This window comes from Balaenoptera physalus, assembly GCF_965194825.1.
Source record: "Balaenoptera physalus genome assembly, chromosome: X".
Taxonomy (NCBI): Eukaryota; Metazoa; Chordata; class Mammalia; order Artiodactyla; family Balaenopteridae; genus Balaenoptera; species Balaenoptera physalus.
In genome coordinates this window covers 70,015,410-70,036,176 of record NC_138903.1, presented here as the reverse complement: position 1 = coordinate 70,036,176, position 20,767 = coordinate 70,015,410, and the positions used below count along the sequence as shown (strand labels likewise).

The window sequence follows — 20,767 nt, the reverse complement described above, 5'->3', positions numbered from 1 at the left end:
TCATAGTAGCACCTTAAAATTTAGACATTACAAGATGTAGAGAAAAAGATTTTTAAAACAAAGTTCTTTGATGACCAGGAATGCATTTTTTTTTCTTTTTTATTTCCTCAGAGCATATCAAATCCATTGCAGGAAACAAAAAATGTAGAATGGAGTTGGAAAGACTATTTGCCATCAGCTATGTAGACCGATGTACCACTTGCTGAGGTGTCAGTCACTATACCAGGTGCTTAATTTGTGGTTTTTCCCACCTCCACTTCAAGCTAGTTATTATAAATTTAATACACAGTCTTCTCCAATGTTTTCACTTAATATTTTACTAATACTTAGAAATAGTTAAAACCACATGTGATTTGCATATGTTTCCTCTATTGAGAGGAAAAGTGAAAAGAAATGGAAATATCCATAATTTATCCCAAGCTCCATCTACATGAACAAACCTGTTTGTTTTGACTGACTTAATCAATTGAAGTCAGGCCAGAAGCTGTCAATCCAATACCTCATTTGACTTTTTCCCCTGAGTGAGCTGATAAAGTCAGCATAAGAATCAAAATGCTTTGTGAGTGAAGAGACAGATTTAAATTGGACAAGCAAAATCATTGAAGTAAAATCTGTACTTTCTCTTTGTTCTTCTAAATTGCTTGCATGTATTTGCCTCAGAATTCCATTTCAAAGCTCAGACTTTATGCTGTCATAGCAACAGCAATATTCAGTAGGACCAGGATTTAATTTTTAAATGTAAGTAAATTTTACAAAAGTATTCAAGCCCCAGAATTTGACTGTATAGTCATTTTTTCAGAAATGTATTTATTTTATATATGGGCCCTAAGAGTAGAGATGGGCAGAAAATGAAGATTCCTTTCATGATAATTTTTAGGGTGATGAACAACCACAGATGTTAGAGTTACTAAGACTTAGGTAACTGCCATTTCCCAGCTGTGTGACCCAAACAAGTTACAGAACTTCAGTTTTTCCATCAAAAATATGGACATGATAATATCTACTGTATTAGTTAGGGTTCTCCAGAGAAACAGAACCAATAGAAAAAACACATCCATTTAAAATAATTGGTTCATGTGATTGTAGTGGTTGGCAAGTCTGAAAGTTTGAAATTTGCAAAGCAGGCCAGCAGGCTGGAAATTCCAGCAACAGTTGACGTTGCAGTCTTGAGTCCAAAGGCAGTCAGGAGGCATAATTCCTTCTTCCTCAGGAGGTCTAGATCTTTTTCTCTTAAAGCCTTCAACTAATTGGAAAAGGTCTGCCCACAGTATGGAGGGTGACCTGTTTTAGTCAGTCTGTTGACTTAAATGTTGACCACATCTAAAAAATACTTTCACAGCAACATCTAGACTGGTGTTTGACCAAATATCTGGGAATTTTAGCCTAGCCAAATTAACACATAAATTTAACCATTACACCTACTTCTCATGACTGTTGTGAAGATTAAGTAAAATTATGTAGGCATATGACCTAGCAGAGTGCCCAGAGTTGATGCACAGCCTTCACTATGCCCAGTCACAATCTAAATAATTAGGATTCGAGTGAAGAAAAAAGTGAAGAAGGAAAAGGTGCTCTATATGCTCTGTAGCTATTTTTTCTTTACTTAAAAGTGGGAGAGTAGGGCTTCCCTGGTGGCGCAGTGGTTGAGAATCTGCCTGCCAATGCAGGGGACACGGGTTTGAGCCCTGGTCTGGGAAGATCCCACATGCCACGGAGCAACTGGACCCGTGAGCCACAATTACTGAGCCTGCGCGTCTGGAGCCTGTGCTCCGCAACAAGAGAGGCCGCGATGGTGAGAGGCCCGCGCACCGCGATGAAGAGTGGTCCCCACTTGCTGCAACTAGAGAAAGCCCTCGCACAGAAACGAAGACTCAACACAGTCATAAATAAATAAATAAAAGAACGTGAATTTCTTAAAAAAAAAAAAAGTGGGAGAGTAGAAATGAAGTTGCTAAAACAAGTATCCACTACTGTCTCTCTGCCTCTTCTCCTACATTAATTCAGCAGTAATGCAAATTAATTACTCCAGTAGTAATATGAATTAATAACTCAAGGTCTTCAAGAATCTCAATGATTTGAACAATTTCTGAAATTGAGACCTTTTCTTTGTCCTTTCATTTTTAACTTTGGTCATTAGGTTAACCTTCCCACAGTATATTTTAATAAGAAACCTAGGAAGATCACCTACTTTTAAGGCTGTGTCATTTTGATAAAACTTTGAGGGAACTTATTTCTCTCATAAATCCCATGGCTTGATAGGTTGGAGGGATTGAAGGCATACTATATTTCCATGTACATTCCAAGCATGTTAGAGCCAAAGAAAAATAATGTTAAAATGTTTTAACTTGTGGAGGAAATGAGATATATTTTATCATGAAAGACAATCATGCTGTGCTTTTGTAATGGTGTAGTAAGGAGTATGGTAGAACTTCCCGCATCAAAACAGCAATTTGACTGAAGAAAATTCAAAAGTAACTGAAAGTTCTGGAAGTTGTCCTAAGGGCATATAGCTATACTGGAATAAGAAATGACACCAGATGTTAATTCCACAGGAAGAAATAAAGAGACCCAAAATGATAAATAAGGTTAATATGCATATAAAACCCCTCTGTATTTATACAGTCCTCTCCCTTGGGGTAATAAAATTTATCCCTTTGCATATAAGGCCCCTCAATTGCAGGGTTTTTAGATCCTTTTTTTTGTCCAGAGGAATCCCCTTTATATTTCATATAGTGGTTTAAAAAAATGAAGCATAAAGTTTATGGGGTGTCATAAGAAGGGGACTGAAGAGCTCTTCTTCTAGTACAGGTGACAGAGGTGGGATGGGAGAAACGCTTAGTGGTCTGTCATCTTATGCTGAAAATGATCTTAATTTAAAAGGCTTCCTAGCAGAGTAAGATGCCTGCTCCCGTTCTCCAGATACCTCTTGCATGATCACCATTAGGTTCCATAATCTGGAAGCTTGAATGAGCCATTAGGAAATGCAGGCATTTCCCATACCAGCTAGAATAGTCACGTGATACAAGGAATTCCATTCAATCCTGGGGTTCCTGCCTGTCAGGAGGAAGTTAGGAATTCTTCTCACTGCTTCCCAAAACCTTTTCCCTTATAGGCATTTCTGGAAAACCTTAGTAGAGCAAAAAGGATTTTGCAATCCTGCTTAACTCCCTAACATATTCCAAGAGTCACAGTAGATGGTGCTGTGTGAATATATATATATATATATATATATATATATATATATATATATATATATATATACACACATATACATATATATATAAACATATACATATATATATACACATATACATATATACACACACACACACACATCTGTATCTATATTGGTTTAATTTCCTACAGACAAGTAGATGGTTATATATTCCCTAAATACTACTACTACTACTACTAATGAAGCTGTTTCTAAAGCTTCTTGTTTCTTGGTTCTAGAAACCAAGAGAGCTTTAACATTGGGGAACCATGCTACTACCCTGCTTAGTGTGCTGCTTGGGAATTGGAGGGAACAGAGCAGACCAGCACACCGATGGAGGTGGAGACTTTGGGGAGTAAGTATCTCAGAAAATGAGTACACACTCCCAACCTCAGAAAGTTGAATCAAGAGCAATCTAGGAAAGCAGGGGCTCTGTTGCTCATGGAATACCAGAGACCCAAACCCCACCTTCCCTCTGCTTTGCTTTCAGGCTTGTGTACTGGTTTCACTGGCTTAGTTATTGCAGCTTCCTGCTATCTCTTGGAGTTTAGTGTGTTTTTAGGACAGTGCGACATCTTTAGTCCTTCTTAAAAGAGGCCTCAGGGGCTTCCCTGGTGGCACAGTGGATAACAATCTACCTGCCAATGCAGGGGACACAGGTTCGATCCCTGGTCCGGGAAGATCCCACATGCTGCGGAGCAACTAAGCCCATGCACCACAACTACTGAGCCTGCGCTCTAGAGCCCATGAGCCACAACTACTGAAGCCCACGTACCTAGCGCCCGTGCTCTGCAACAAGAGAAGCCACTGCAATGAGAAGCCCGTGCACTGCAACAAAGAGTAGCCTCCACTCACCGCAACTAGAGAAAGCCCATGTGCAGCAACGAAGACCCAACACAGACAAAAAAATGAATAAATAAAATAAAAATTTAAAAAGGGAGGGGGGCCTCAGCATAGCCTTGAAGGCAGCTCCCTAATATTCAGAATTTCACTTGCTTTTCTTGTATCTACAGGACATATAGTACTCAGCTGACAAAAAGAAAGATTTCAATTTGGCAAGACTCAATAAAACATTTTACTTTAAATATACATATGTTAATTGTAAGGTATAGTCTAGTAGATATACACATCTCAAAAATGTCATCTAGTTTTAAAGAATGTCTATTTTTGACAGTGTTAACTTATTTGATACTAAAAGTAAAAATGCCCACATAAAATATTGCAAGTATCATCATCTGCATTTGATAAAGCTCAGGAGAAAATATTGAAAAATGTTTTAGCATTTTCCAGAATTTATTACAAAATACCTTGTTTACTTTAGAGTTCTCCATAGCATATTTTTGTACACAAAACAATGGAGTAGTTGTTTGACTCTAGTGTGTATTGCAAAATTCAGAGTCCTAAATAGGAAATTTAGAAAGTTTATTCAAATGGTTTTCTTTCTATTATTTTCTCTTTTCTCCTTCCCCACCATCTAAAAAATATATTACCCATCTAAAATTATTATTACACTATTTAGAAACTCCACGAACACAAACACAAAAATTATGTTTCTGACAGTACTGAGTTTATTTTAAAGCATTGCATCATGTTTGAATCATAGTAAACAAAGCCATGTCTTCATTGTATGTTGATTTTGGCAAAGAGCACAGACTTGCATACATCAAATGATATAATAAAGTAATTTAAAGTAAAAGGTGTTTTCTTTTAGTAATATGGAACTAAAGTACAATATATGTGTCTTCTGGGTGATTTAGGTCATAATGTTTCTTGTCTTCTTAGAAGTTTTCAAAATTAACATTTTTTAAATTGATCCTTTTATCTGATACTTATGCTATTCACTGGAATAGAGGCATAGAAAAGATTTTCTCTGCTTAGATTAATGTACTCATACAATATATGTCTAAGCTGAAACAAAAAGGTCAAATATCTGAGAGATAGTGGCATTCGTGATCACAAGTTGTTTTAAAAGGAGAAAAATGAGTTCCAACCTATTTTAAAATATTTAATTAAAAGTCTGAGCTCTTTGCAAAAGGATGCCATTTTTAACTTATTTGCCATCCCACTTCCATAACATACATATGCATATTTCACTGGGGCAAGCAACTTAGTAACATGATTGCATCATAGCTGTGTAGTTAAGCAAGAAATTTGTCAACTGAATACATCTTTATTTTGGTGGGAGGTCATCTGTTCTGATCACTGAAACATGCAATGCAAGGCTACATTTAGAAGCCTAGAAAACCTGTGGTTCAGTACATAGAAGTTTTAACTACAAAAGAATGGAAATGTTATAATTACCATCAGAAATTACAATGTCTGACATATCATAAACATTATCTGCAACTAGTTTTTAATCACAATAATTTCACATCAAAAAGGTACATATTTTTGTTCACTAAAATTGAGGCAATTTGGGAACAAGAGACAGATTCTTTCTTTCTCGCTCATCTTTTAAAGTTACTCAATGTAGAGCTACAGATATACTTAAGCTGCAATAATAATATCAAAAAAGGGAACAGGTGTTTGCTTTTTAAAATCACTGAAGTACATAAAATGCCTTAGCAGACAACAATACTATTCCATGACACCTACTTAAAATTTTAAGTTCATCTCCCATTCTCCTCATCATAATGTTCACATTTTAATTATGTATTCATTTTGATTGTTTGCATGTGAAAACAACAACTATCTATTATTTTAACATTAAGCCTATTTCTTTTGAAGCCAAGATAATTTTGCTATTTTATAAAAAGCAGTGGAGACTCCTTTGTCAGGATGCTTAAGGCAGAATGTTTAAGGTTCATGCTTGCTGCTTTGCCTGAGCTTCTGCTTCCTGAAATGAAAAACAAACAAAACAGATTTAAATATCACAAAGCAGGCATCCATGTGTATTTTGGTTAGACTATATTACCTCAAATTGCTAAGAATATTCAAAATCAGAAAAATAGCCCCCAGAAAAGACTGCTTAAAAATTCTTAATAGAAAAATTAAAAAATAGAAACTTCTGCCTAGAAATAGATGTCATAGAGGACTGTCTATAATTCCATAAAAGCAAGTGATTTACAATTATAGTTGACATTTTATTTAAAAGTAGCTAAGTTACGTTTTGAATGATTTTTCACAAAAATTGAGTGTTCAAAAACATTGTCACCTACAGTTTACAGTCACGTGAGTTTTGTTTCAGGATTAAGCTACTTAGAAAATGTGTTATTTGCTAAAATATTGTTGCTTTTAAATTTCATGGCAGTAGGCTCGAAGAGGTAAGGTTGCCTTTCTATTCCTATGGATGGTGAGTACTTCTAGCATAGGAACTCTGACCTATAGTTGTGCTCTGGAAATAAGGATGGGTGGCAAGAGTGACTCTGGTGAAAGAAACCTCAGACTTGAGCTGTAGAAATCATGTATGCTAGACAATGTCACTCTAACATCTGTCACTAATTGAGTACTTGACAGTCTCAGGAGGAGTGACAGCAGCTGCATATTCCAAAATGAGCCTCTGATGCTAACCCCAGAAGAAGGGGAAAAAACAAACAAAAAAAAAGATGCTATATTTTTACCAAAAAAAAGAGAGGTAGAAATGATAGAAAGAAGGAAACCAGAGGACAGTGTAATTCATTCTTAATACATCCTTAACAAAACATATGTAATACACTACTGACTCACCTTCCAAAACTCTTAGTCAAAAAACAAAAACAAACGTCCCTAAGCTCTTTTGAAATTTCTAACATGGTGTTTGGCTGTCTTAATGAATATATCTTAGACCCACATTATGTATTTTGTTTCATTTTATAGAACAAGCTTCCAAAAATTTCCTCACACAACACAATTAATTTTATACTAAAACCCCTCAATGGGGCGTCCCTGGTGGCTCAGTGGTTAAGAATCTGCCTGCTAATGCAGGGGACACGGGTCCGAGTCCTGGTCCAGGAAGATCCCACATGCCGTGGAGCAACTAAGCCCATGCACAACAACTACTGAGCCTGCACTCTGGAGCCCACGAGCCACAACTACTGAGCCCACGTGCCACATCTACTGAAGCCCGCACGCTTAGAGCCCGTGCTTTGCAATCAGAGAAGCCACCTTAGTGAGAAGCCCGTGCACCAAAACGAAGACCCAACGCAGCCAAAAATAAATAAATAAATAAATATAAAAAATAAAAATAAATAAAACCCCTCAGTGGCATAGTATATATAGGTGGGGAAGCAGTGGTATAATAATGTGAATATGTGCTAATGTGAAGTCCTTCTTCTTATGAGCACGTAATGCCTCTGAGTAACTAGTATTTTGGAGACAGCTTAGTTCCCTAAAGTCACACTTATTGATCTTTGCTGTAATTTGTCATAAATTCCTTAGCTCTCACTTATCCTTTTTTTTTTTTAAGAAATTCACGTTCTTTTATTTATTTATTTATTTATTTATGACTGTGTTGAGTCTTCGTCTCTGTGCGAGGGCTTTCTCCAGTTGCGGCAAGTGGGGACCACTCCTCATCGCGGTGCGCAGGCCTCTCACCATCGCGGCCTCTCTTGTTGCGGAGCACAGGCTCCAGACGCGCAGGCTCAGTAATTGTGGCTCACGGGCCCAGTTGCTCCGCGGCATGTGGGATCTTCCCAGACCAGGGCTCGAACCCGTGTCCCCTGCCTTGGCAGGCAGATTCTCAACCACTGCGCCACCAGGGAAGCCCTCACTTATCCTTTTTAATGGAAGAAATTACTAGCACAAAAATCCAAAACAAAAGGCAATTCAAACTTCTTTGTAATTTGTCTTTAAGAATACATCATATTTAAATTATTTACTTTTCTAATTATGTTTTATTCATCAAATATGTAAATTGTGCTACAAGCTTTATTATTATCTAAAAGTAAGTAGCCAGTATTTATAGTATCATGAGTTATTTAATCAACCAGAGAGCTTTAGAAACAGGCATATGATATGTTCTTGCCCTCTACTCCCACTATATACATCATTCTATAAATGCATTGGTTTTGAGTTAGATAATCCTGGGTTCAAATTCCATATCTGCTACTCAATTATTATGTAGCCTTGGACAAATTACTTAAATTATCTAAGCATCAGTTTCCTCCTCTGTAAAATGGGATTGAGGACACCTAGCTCATAAGGATGGAGTAAAGATAAAATGAGATGAATGTGAACTGTGTAGCTCAATGCTTAGTCCATTGCAGGTATCCAGACTTCTTTCCTGCCGTTTTCCTTTCCACTTTCTGCCTAGTCACTAAGACCAACACCACAGCTAAGTGTTATTAACATACAGTTTCTCTTGGAGATGCAATAAAATGGGATGGGCTTAGTGGAAATAGGAATGCTTCAAATCTCACAGCAGAAGCAGATTTTCATGGCCCCTCCCTAGAGCTAGGTGGTTTAACCAAAGCCAATGAGAACACTTCTTTAACCAACATGTTCTATACCCTCACCTACTAGTGAACACGGCTTTTCCAGAGGAGTGGTATTCCTCTCAACATGAACATCACTGGATTTTTATTTTTTGTAAAAATATATCAGTTATTTTATTCCATATCAAAACTATCAACTATACTGCAATGTAAGAAATGCTAGTGCTATGAAATTATCTTCTGTATTAATAGAAGAGTAAAGAGCAAATATTTATATACCATGTTTAACTGCATCTAATATATAAAAGAATTAAAAAAATGATTTGTCTTACAGAGGATTCCTTGCCTTATGGAAATATTTGCCATTGGGTACTTTTAAATATCAAGCTTTCCAGTGCACTGGCTTTCAATAATTTTTAAATGTAAAGAGAATGTATTCTAATTATTTGGAAAATAAAGAAATGGAGAAAAAAGGAAAACATTCATATTATTAGCTATGGTTCCTTTCAGTCTCTTTTTGTCCTATACATAGATTTTAAATGTAATTATCAATAGAATGTTAATTACACAGTAAAAACAATTCTGTAGCTCATTATAATGTATCTTTTCACAAACTCTCATTTTTTAATGAGAGCATGAGTTCACTCAGTGGATAAATCATTTTTGTTGACCCTATTTTTAGACATTTAACTTGTTTTCAAATTTTTTAAGATTATAAATAGCATTTTGATTTATTTTTTTTATCCATAAAGACTTTTCCATGTATAGAATTATTTCATTAGGCCTTAATACCCAGTAAAATTACTGGATGAAGAACTATAAACATTTTTGAGGTCCCTGATATATATTTGCTATTTTGGTTTTCAAACAGTAGTACCAATTTATATCATCACCAGTAATATATGAGAGAATATGTTTTAATGCACACTTCTCAGCACTGAGCCTTATCACTTTGTTTTATCTTTGTTAACTTCACAGATGAATATTGTATCTCATTTTATCACATTTCTTCTTATTATGAATGCACTTTTCCAATGTGGGTTAATTAGCTGTATTTCTTATTGCGTATACTTTCTTTTCAGCCAGTTCTTTCTGGAAGACTTATTGTCCTGTTAAATTAAAGGGGAAAACTCTGAAAGCTGAGCTGAAGGATAGAAAAATCATCCTTCTGATATCAAATTTATCACTTTTAGTCTTGGGAAAAACCTATTAAATACTAACATTCAAAATAGCCCTATTACCAGTCCACCCTTCAACTCCACTGTCAGTTCCAGACCTTTTTTCTTTATCCCGATCTATCAGCTCCCTCTAGTTCAATCCTTGATAACATCTGCTGTTCTTTTACTCTATTCTTACTTCTAGGGTTAAACAAGGATGAAAAAAAAAAAAAACCCACTGTAAACAAGCTGACTGGCTCCACTGTGGGCTCATCAACTCTAACATCAACTGGGACTTTCATCTTGCTCAGCCATCCTTCCATTCATGATCTTCGCCTACTCTTTAGCTTATTTTCAGCAAATGGATCTTTTCAATTCTCAAATTTCCCATCACTCCTAGCAGATGATCATTCTTCCTACCTCATACTAAAGATAAGACATTTTCAAATGTGAACTTCCCTAACCTCCCCACACATTAAAATTTCTATTTTTATCCTTCTCTCTTCATTCTCTCCAGTCTCAGAAGAAAACTGCATGCCCTCTCTTTTCCAAGACTAACTCCTCCCTTGGATCACTCACTTTTCTGTTTCCTCCATGACTTTTGCTTCATTTCCCTATCACCCAGGTTAGAAGCCTCAGAGATAGCTTCAATCCTTCCCAGTTCTTTGCATACATAAACATCTCATAATTTGCCAAATCCTATCACAAGTGATTTTTCTGTGTCTCCTAAATCCATCTTTTCCTTTCTGTAACTGCAGTCCCACTTTAGGCCTTCTCCATTGCTTTTCTGGACACTTAAGTTACCCTCTAATGTGTCAGCCCATCTCTAATATCTCATTTCTCCAATGTTTCACAATCCACACATCTGCCAAATTTATTTTCTTGAGACATAGATCAAATCACATCTTAAAATATAAAGATAATCACATCATTGTCTTCCCTCATTCCCTACCATGGCTTCTAGATGCCTAGAGAATAAAGCCAAAAGTATCTAGCACAGTATTCATAATCTGGCCCCATCCTACCTAGCCAATCTTACCTCCTAATGCATCTCCCTTATTTAATATGTCCTATAGTAGATTCATGCTGCATTACACTCTGCTCCCTGAACATGCCTTTGAGTGCAGGTACATCCCAATGCAGTGGTTCCTATTGCAGCCACTGTGAAAGACGCCTAGTGTTACTTCAGTGTTTTAGAATCCCTAACAGTTCAAATGCCAATTCCTCTGTGGAACCTTCCCCAAACTCCTTAGTAGTAATTTATGATTATTTCCTTTGGATGCTTACTGTACTTTATTCATACCAACCATACAGAATTTACCATACTATATCATAATTATTTGTAGACATATTTGTTGTATAATTATTCATATACATGTCCCTCACTAGGTTATAAACACTTTGAAAGTAGAGATTATGTTGTATTCTCCGTATTTGCCCTACCATCAATATCAAGTCAATGTTTGACACTCAGTAAATATTTACTGAATGAATAAATGAATGAATGGCTCCTACTTTTCACTGAAGGAAAGGGAGTCATCAGTCACAGAAAACAGACTATCCTTCCTTTTATACTTCCTCTAATATGCACTGAAATCAATGACTTAACTTGGGTTTTACTAACTTGTTTGAAGAAAAATGCCTTACCTAAGATTTCCTACAACTTAAATTATACAAAGCCTAAAATAAGACATTTTATCCATGGGAAAAGAAAGTTTGGCAAGAAAACAGAATTTCATAGTGACTCAGACAACAATGCCTCTGAACAGTCTCTAGTGAAAATACAGACAATAACACAGACTCTCAAAATTGGAGAAGGAGCTGGAGTTTGAAGAATCTGTTTAACAAAAATTAGCTTCTGAGAGCAAAATGTAAAATGATAGAGCAGGGGACATACACTTTTATTAAACCAGCCTTTCTGGAGAAGAAATATGGCAAAAGGCAAACGTATATTTAAAGTCCATAGCTTTGAGACATTTTTTTAAACAGGCGACTTAATTTTTTATATTTTTCTTTGTATGATCTTCCCTGGGAACACCACCACTTGAAAAATTAATTTGTTGTTGGCAGGGGAAAAGCTCCAAATTCAGCCAGCAATTTAGTGACAAGTTTTGATACTCAAATGTTCTTAGTTAATTTGAATAGGTGACTCTAGCATTTGCTGTCACACAAGGACAATAGGTACTGACAAGAAGATTACTATGAACTAAGATGCTTTCTGTCCATGTAATACCATACATGACAACTGGAATAATGGCATCTTTAAAATTGTTAACCACTTATTTGCGAATGGGTCAATGAGAAATTTGCTGCCTTGGGCAGCTTGACAGGGAAGTCACTTGGCCTACCTTCTATCCACATACTTTATGTATTTAATTATGCACATCTGTCTGCCCTACTAGGGATTAAGTGCATGCGGAGCAGGGACATTTCTTTTTAGCTATGTTGCACTGCCTCTGGCTTAATCTGAGTACTTAATAAAGTGGAAATCTTACTGATTAAAAAAACCCAGCAGCAATAAAATGGCCTATAAAGAAGGGGAAAAATGAACCATACCTTTGAACCAGGTGGGGCTGTCAAGCCTAAAAAGGCATACACTGCATTATTTTCTCTGGCTTCAAAGAAGGCATCATAGTCCTTGATAAAAGAAGGCAACAAAAATTAGCAATATGCAACCAACAAAGGAAAGAAAAGGGGAAATTAATTCAAAATTATCTGACTGGTCAATATCTTTGATGGCAAACAGGCTAGCTGACTTCAATAATGCTAGACTTCTGGAAAGAGTAGTAAAGCGGCAAGGCTTATTGGATCCCAATTAATGTGGGTTAGAAGATATGCTGATCTGTGAGACAGAAATAGCAAAAGGACTTATTTCATACTGCATAGATCTTAAATCTGCCTCAGGGCAAGCAGCTTTCTCCATAGCCCAAAGCAGCCAACTATTTGCCAGTAAGAGGTTGCTTACTTTTGGGAGGAGGCTGTTGTTCCAGTTTGTCATTAATTCTCTTGCATTATTTATTAAGGTAAAGATGCCCTCAGAACCTACAGAAGGCCAGATTTTAGCTATCCCATGGCCATAAAAATAGTAAATCTGTGCTGTGTTCGGAGGAAGGGTATGAGATTTTCATGAAATATGACTGGAAGAGTAAACAATCCAGGGATCCAATAAAAGCTTCACATGACTAAATTCAGTTGGGCTTCCCATTGTCATCCTCTAAACCACCATGCATGCTCCAAAAGTAACAAACAGAACTGCCTATATTTGACTATGACATATAATCAATAGGAAATATACTAGAAAACACAGCCATTGTCTATACCTGGCCTTAGTTTGTTTGACTTAAAACACACAGGGAGGGACTTCCCTGGCTGTCCAGTGGTTAAGACTCTGCACTTCCAATGGATGGGGCACAGGTTCTATCCCTGGTCGGGGATCCCAAATGCCTCATGGCATGGCCAAAAAATTAAAAAATTAAAAATTAAAAAAAAAAATTTCTCTAAAAAAACCCAAAAACAGGGGCTTCCCTGGTGGCGCAGTGGTTAGGAGTCTGCCTGCCAATGCAGAGGACACGGGTTCGAGCCCTGGTCTGGGAAGATCCCACATGCCGCGGAGCAACAGGGCCCGTGAGCCACAACTGCTGAGTCTGCGCGTCTGGAGCCTGTGCTCCGCAACGGGAGAGGCCGCGATGGTGAGAGGCCCGCGCACCGCGATGAAGAGTGGCCCCCGCTCGCCGCAACTGGAGAAGGCCCTCGCACAGAAACGAAGACCCAACACAGCCAAAAATAAATATAAATAAATAAATACATTTAAAAAAAAACAAACCCAAAAACACAGAGATAAGCTTGGCATTTTGGCTGAGTTATTAGAGGTAAAATGCTCTCAAAATTTGCTGGCTTCTCTAGAGATTGCCTCACCAACAGATCACCAATTACAAGGTTCTTTTCTAGCATATATAGTTCCTGGTACTTGGAGGATCTGGAGGTATAAAGTTTACGGCCTCTCAAGCCATTGATGACCCTAAATTTGACCCCTACCTCAAGAAACATCAGAATTTCTCTCATTTAGGGACTCTTTTAACACAGCCAGTATTGTTTAGAGCCACAGAGATCTCCTCAAGGGTTGTCTCAAAGCATCTTTTTGTGTACCCTAGATGTTGACAAAGGAATAAATCATAAACAACAGGCATTTATGACCAGCCTCTTATACTCTTTGAACTCACTATTCAAAAGTGAAACTAACTGGATCTTGATACAAAATCCATACTGAGACACATGACCTATAAGTTACTCAAGGTAAAGAAGCAATATACATCATATCTATACTCAACCACTTGGAAGTAACCTCAAAATGCTAGTTAAAAGAACCTAACAGTTATACAATAGACATTTCTTACTATCATCAAATCAATAAAAACAGTCTGTGTCAATCTTTAAACTCATGTGAAAGAAAGCAGGTCTTCAAATACATTGAAATCTGATCATGAAATACTATGTAGGGTAATCTAGTTATCTCTGTTTCAGGTGTTTGGGGATCACAGTACATTATTTGTTGGCCCTGAACTTAGCACACACAAACAGATTTGTAGCTCTGAGAGAAAAGAACATCAGCTTCTCAATTAAGCCGGATTAATTAATTTATTGTGCAAATATGTATTGAGCACCTACTACATGCCAATCACTGTTCCTGGTGCTAAGAATACAAGAGTAAACAAAACATAGTCTGCTTCTTCTATAGGAATTCTCTTGAGGAAAAATATACTTTATTTACATCTTTGGGATTCCAATAACATTAATCCAGAATGTATTCTACCATATATTTGTATCATATTAATTATTTCATGAAAATGTGCTTTAGTTCTTCATATACACAGCATAAGCTCTTTCAGAACAAAGATTACCCTTAAAAATTTTGTAGCGTCTATAGCAGAGCTTCATTTATGTTGGCAGGGTCATTATTTCATTCACATCCTAATCTGGAAATAGAACCTAAGCTATAGCTCAATGATTCTTAAAAGGAGGTAATTTTCCCCCAGGGACGTCTGGCAAAATCTGGAAACATTTTTGTTTTTTCACAACTGGGAGGGTGCTACTAGCACTCATGGATAGAAGCCAGGGATGCTGCTAAACATCCTACAATGCACAGGGGAGCCCCCATAAACCCAACATATCAGTAGTGCCAAGGCTGAGAAACCTTGAGATAGTTTAAACAAGGGAATTTAATACGAAGAACCACTTACAAAAGATTAAAGAGCTGAAAGGCAGACAGGAGACGGTGAGGCAGCCCAGAGACTAGACATAGCAGGAAGCTGCTACCACAGCTAGTGCTGAAGGGAAAAGTGGAGAAGGTAGTATTACAGAGCTGGTACCACAAAGGAGATGTAGCCACTGTCATGGACACCTCCAGAAAAAGGGGGATACCTTGGCTTTTCCTCTCCTCCTGCCCGCCACTCATCCAACCAGTGCCTCCTATTATCGGCCAAACCTAATAGGCAGCCAGTTGGCAATGGACACTGGGAAATATAATTTGCTGAGGTCAGCCTCCCACAATACAGAATGAAACAAGAAAAGAACAAAGATGGGATCTTTGAGTAAACAGGAAAATTAACAACGCAGTGGTTTAATAGAAAGAGTAAGAACTTCAGAATAAGACAGATCTAGGTTTAAATTCTAGCTGCATCACTTACTAATTGTATGATTTAGGAAGTTAGTTAACCTCTTCTAGGCCTCAATATCTTCATCTATGAAACAGGAATAACAATATCTACACCTCATGAGATTAGTATGAGAACTGACTAATATAATACACATAAAGTATGTAGCACAATAGCTGACATATAATATGCTTTCTATGAATGGTTGCTATACACTTTTCTCCCTAACGTCTGTATAGGGACAAATCTTAATTATTGTTATGACTCCTAACTCAGTGCCTGGCACACAGCAGGCACTCAATAGAAAATGGATTCCTTTTCCATTAACAAATATTTGTTTGGTTGTGTCTCACCTCCTGCACCTTCCTTTTCATCTTCCCATTTCTCAGTGATACTTGCCTTTTTTTTCCATAACATACTCCATTACCTTGTAGTGTGGCTTCCGAAGGAGAAATAAACCAGGTAAATTTGGCTTCTCAAACATCACCCTTACAACCCAAAATGTGTTTCTTTTTAAAAGTCAAACAAATTGAAATTCCTGCTTCAAAAAGGAGAGATTAAGACAATATATGCTGGCTTAGATTGGACTGGATGACCTCTGAGGCCTCTTTCAGCCCCTGAGAGTCAACAATTTGCAGAAATTTCAAATATAGAGGCACTGAGGTTTCACCATGTAAATGAATAGCCTAATTGTCTTTTCCTTATCTACACAGTATGTCTTTAAACATTGGCCCTGTTTGCAGCAGCAGAAGAAATCTTCTGGCCCCTCCTCAGAAGTGACAAATTCAATTCACAGAGAAAATATTTTATGCTAATGGACTTCTCAATTTTGCCATACCCTCCCTTAGGTGTTCTCCTTCTCACTCCCATATAAACACATGAGTTAGAAGATTTGGATTGCTGGCTCTAAAAACATTTGTTCCTCAATTATGCTAATTCTGAGGACACAGCAAAGCAAACAGTTCTTTACTGGAAATTCCTATAGCCCTTACATATGCTTTCTGTACCATGTCATCACATGGATGTGGTCTCATAACCACTCTCTCTGTTTCAGGTGTGTTTGATTCTACCCACACAACACTCCCAATCAGGTTTTTAAGAAAAGAGGCTTTGTTTTATACATACTTGTACTTGCCATGGTACCTAGAATGGCCATAGGCTACAAATGTTACTTAAATACACAGTGAATGAACATTGAAGGGAACTACTTCATGGTTTAAATGAAGGCTAACTAAGATGACAAACTTGAAAGCACCAGTCACAAAGTAAAAACTCTACTCTTGTTTCCCTCATCCATACATTAGTTCAATTAGCTAACTCAAAATTTTAAGAAAATTCATTAATAATACCTAAATAAAAGTTTTACTACCTTGAAGCAGAAACTAAGATATTCCTCTTTTTAAACTAATTTTAATCTAAATAAGTAAAACAGCTCACCTCTTTTCAGTGGCTTCTTCATGGACATACTAGAAATAATATAAATGCTCTGGTCTGTACTTATACATTCACAGATAATCTTTTGGTGAATGACTCATCCATTTGCCTTCTAGTAGAAGGTAAAATACCCCAGCTGCCTAGGATGGATGTAGAGGATGAACAGGAGAAATGACTGTGTGTAGTTTTGGGGTGGGAGTAAAAGAAAGAGGATGGGTTTGAGGCAATCCATTTTTGAAAAAACAAGAATTTTAATTGGTTCCTTACCCCACGGTACTGGCTTTCATTGAAAATCTGAGGTGGCAGGGGGTACCCTGTGGCTGGTCGACTGTTTTCAGGTACATTTTCTCTCATCCACTTCCGATTTTCTTCATTGGCTGCAATATCTTTTTCTTCAAATCCTATTTTGTTAGCTTCTAGGAAACCAAGCACATCTTGCTGTTTCTTCTTAATCTAGGGCCCAAAGGACAAGAAGTTATATTGTTGAACAAACAGCTTTTATTATTTTTGTTTATCATATTCAACAAAAAAGTGTTAATGAACTAGCAGAAATGAATTCAGACATGGATCAAGATTTGTGGTTTAACAGAAGATATATAGTTTTCCCTCTATTATTTTGTTGTTAATGATATCTCACAAGTGGATTGAAGAGCTTTCAGTTCACAGGTCCTTTTATCAACCCAACTTTTTCTTTTATTCACTGAAATGCTCACATCTAATCATGAAGAAGAAAAGCTAGCTGATGTATATCAATAACCTCAAGTGCAATTACCTCAAAAGTTTGACTAGTGGGAAGGTGTGTTTTCCGATTATCTACAAGCCTCTCTTAATTTTAGCCTTTGTTGAAAGTCATTCCAAATGACCTGAGTCTACTTCCTGTCTTAATAAGCATCATACAGTGAACAGAAATGAATCTTTCCTTGAGAATGTTACAAGACTCTATGTGTCAATTTTCATCATTTGGAACAGAAACTGAACAAGAAAACAAGAGTCTTTTTCATGAAAGTGCCGAGCTACAACAACACATTTAATCAAGATGGAGTTTTGTCTTGTTTTATAATCAACCTGTCACATTTTCTCAGCTAACACTTTATTGAAGATGAACAGAGGTTCCAACTGTGATGCACTAAAATCTAAAATGATTGTCCGAAACTGTATTTAATAGCTATTCAACAATATTTCTTTGGTGCCTCTTAAGTGTGTAAGAAATTTATCAGGTTCTTTAAAATGTCTAAAGAAAAATAGCAGATTCCCTCCTAAAATTACAATCTAGAGGGAGGGATTAGACATAGATATATTAAAAATTTCAATTATAACATGGTATTTAAATATGAAGCTAAGGTGGTCAGGTGAGAGGAGTCAAGTGAATGACAAAGCCAAGAGTGCAAGGAACTTAGAAGAGAGAGCAAGCGCTTATTGCTATGAGTGATGCCACTTAGACTAAGCTTAATAATGACAGCACACATGCTGCATACTACATCCATCTATATTGCATGCAGTCTATGGTTTTAGTGAAAGCATGATGTACTTATTAAAGTTTAATATAATTGTCCAGCTGTGAAAAATGAGCTCATAAATATTACAGCATATTGAACTAGAACAATAAAGGTACAGTATTACAAAATAAACTTGGAAACTTTCTAAATGGATGCTCATAATTTCTATGACTAAATTCTTACACGTAATTGAAGTCTCTAAATGAATAAACACTTGTGTGGGTGTGTATTTTGTCTTTTTAAACAGGTTATAATTTGTGACCCAGTCAACTTCTGCAAAGAGAAATTCAGATATATAAATTCCTTCCAATTGGTTCTGTTTGTTTCAAATGCTGCTACAAGAAGGGCTACGCTAATTTGTAGTTAAATAATAAGACTGTCTTTGCCTAGCCAGTGCCTATCGATTTAAGAGTGGGGTGAAGGAAGCATGAACAAATAGAATTTAAAGCTGCCTTTTCAGTCTTTTACTAATCTACTTACAAAATACACCCAAAAGGAAAATCAAGTCTGAATCCCCAGTTAGTCTGTTTGGTACTTGACTACTGCAGTGTTGCCACTGTGTAGTCATTTGGTAACCAAAGAGATCTGTGTGCATTTTAAATGAATACTGTCATGAGTCCTTAAGCCACTGGCTTCCTACTGCTTAATCTAATGGTATAACCACAGCAAGAGACACTTGTTTTCAGCTTGCCTGTTTTGCAATATTTTAAAAAATGCTTTGGTCACAATCAGCCATGTAAAACTTGTAATTCATATCTCTTTACCAACAAGTCTACAACAAATCTAGGGTAAGACTATTAAGAATTTTCTTGTTGATCTCCCACCACTACCCCTAGCTCCCTGGAGTTCTCCTGACAGATGTTCAAAGATGTGGCAGCATAAGAGCACAATGTAAAGTTTGCTATTTTACTGCTGTCTGCCTCCCCAAATACTGTTATTAATTTCTTTTTCAGTTGCAATTCTACCACATTATGTATAGAGAGATATTAAGGCTCAAGTAATTTCAGAAGTAGAGCCTTGTGTGAAAAGAGGAGAATGTAGATATTTAAAGGTAGTTTCTCAAAAACAGCTATGTCTTAAGGTGGTCACAGTAAAGAAAGTACAGTCATGCTTAATTTTCTGGGTTAAAAAGGCTTTTCTTTATCAGTTCTGAAAAATCTCATCTATCCAGACCTTTCTTTTTAAATTTTATCTTTATTGGAGTATAATTGCTTTACAATGTTGTGTTAGTTTCTGCTGTACAACACAGTGAATCAGCTATATGTATACATATATCTCCATATCCCCTCTCTCTTGAGCCTCCCTCTCACCCTCTCTATCTCACCCCCCTAGGTCGTCACAGAGTATCAAGCTGATCTCCCTGTGCTGTGCAGCAGCTTCCCACTAGCCATCCATTTTACATTTGGTAGTGTATATATGTCAATGCTACTCTCTCACTTCGTACTAGCTTCCCCTTGCCCTCCGTGTCCTCAAGTCCGTTCTCTACATCTGCGTCTTTATTCCTGCCCTGCCACTAGGTTCCTCAGTACCGTTTTTTTAGATTCCATATATATGAGTTAGTGTACGGTATTTGTTTTTCTCTTTCTGACTTACTTCACTCTGTATGACAGACTCTAGGTCCATCCACCTCATTACAAATAACTCAATTTCATTCCTTTCTATGGCTGAGTAATATTCCATTGTATATATATGCCACATCTTCTTTATCCATTCATCTGTCAATGGACATTTACATTGCTTCCATGTCCTGGTTATTATAAATAGTGCAATGAACATCAGAGTGCATGTATCCTTTTGAAGTATGGTTTCCTCTGGATACGTGCATAGGAGTGGGATTGCTGGGTCGTATGGTAGTTCTATTTTTAGTTTTTTGAGGAACCTCCATACTGTTCTCCATAGTGGCTGTATCAATTTACATTCCCACCAACAGTGCAAGAGGGTTCCCTTTTCTCCACACCCTCTCCAGCATTTATTGCTTGTAGATTTTTTGATGATGGCCATTCTGACCGGTGTGAGGTGATACCTCACTGTGGTTTTGATTTGCATTTCTCTAATAATTAGTGATGTTGAGCATCTTTTCATGTGTTTGTTGGCCATCTGTTTCTTTTTTTTTTTTGGAGAAATGTCTATTTAGGTTTCCTGCCCACTTTTGGATTGGGTTGTTGTTTTTTTTTTGATATTGAGCTGCATGAGCTGCTTGTATATTTTGGAGATTAATCCTTTGTCAGTTGCTTCGTTTACAAATATTTTCTGCCATTCTGAGGGTTGTCTTTTCCTCATTATGGTTTCCTTTGCTGTGCAAAAAGCTTTTAAGTTTCATTAGGTCCCATTTGTTTATTTTTGTTTTTATTTCCATTTCTCTAGGAGGTGGGTCAAAAAGGATCCTGCTGTGATTTATGTCATAGAGTGTTCTGCCTATGTTTTCTGCTAAGAGTTTTATAGTGTCTGGCCTTTCATTTAGGTC

General features: G+C 36.9%; 1 protein-coding gene across 1 annotated transcript in view; it reads right to left on the bottom strand.

Moving 5' to 3' along the window:
• Positions 1-4,759: 4,759 nt before the first annotated feature.
• The window catches only part of SH3BGRL (SH3 domain binding glutamate rich protein like), a 74,999-nt gene continuing 58,991 nt past the window's right edge, over positions 4,760-20,767 (bottom strand). Inside the window, exons 2-4 of the mRNA XM_082447486.1 lie at positions 17,075-17,260; positions 12,279-12,359; positions 4,760-6,050 (exon numbers count right to left, since the gene is read on the bottom strand). Of these exons, the coding sequence (XP_082303612.1) occupies positions 6,018-6,050; positions 12,279-12,359; positions 17,075-17,260 (300 nt within the window). The 3' untranslated portion in view covers positions 4,760-6,017. The remainder of the gene's footprint in view (positions 6,051-12,278; positions 12,360-17,074; positions 17,261-20,767) is intronic.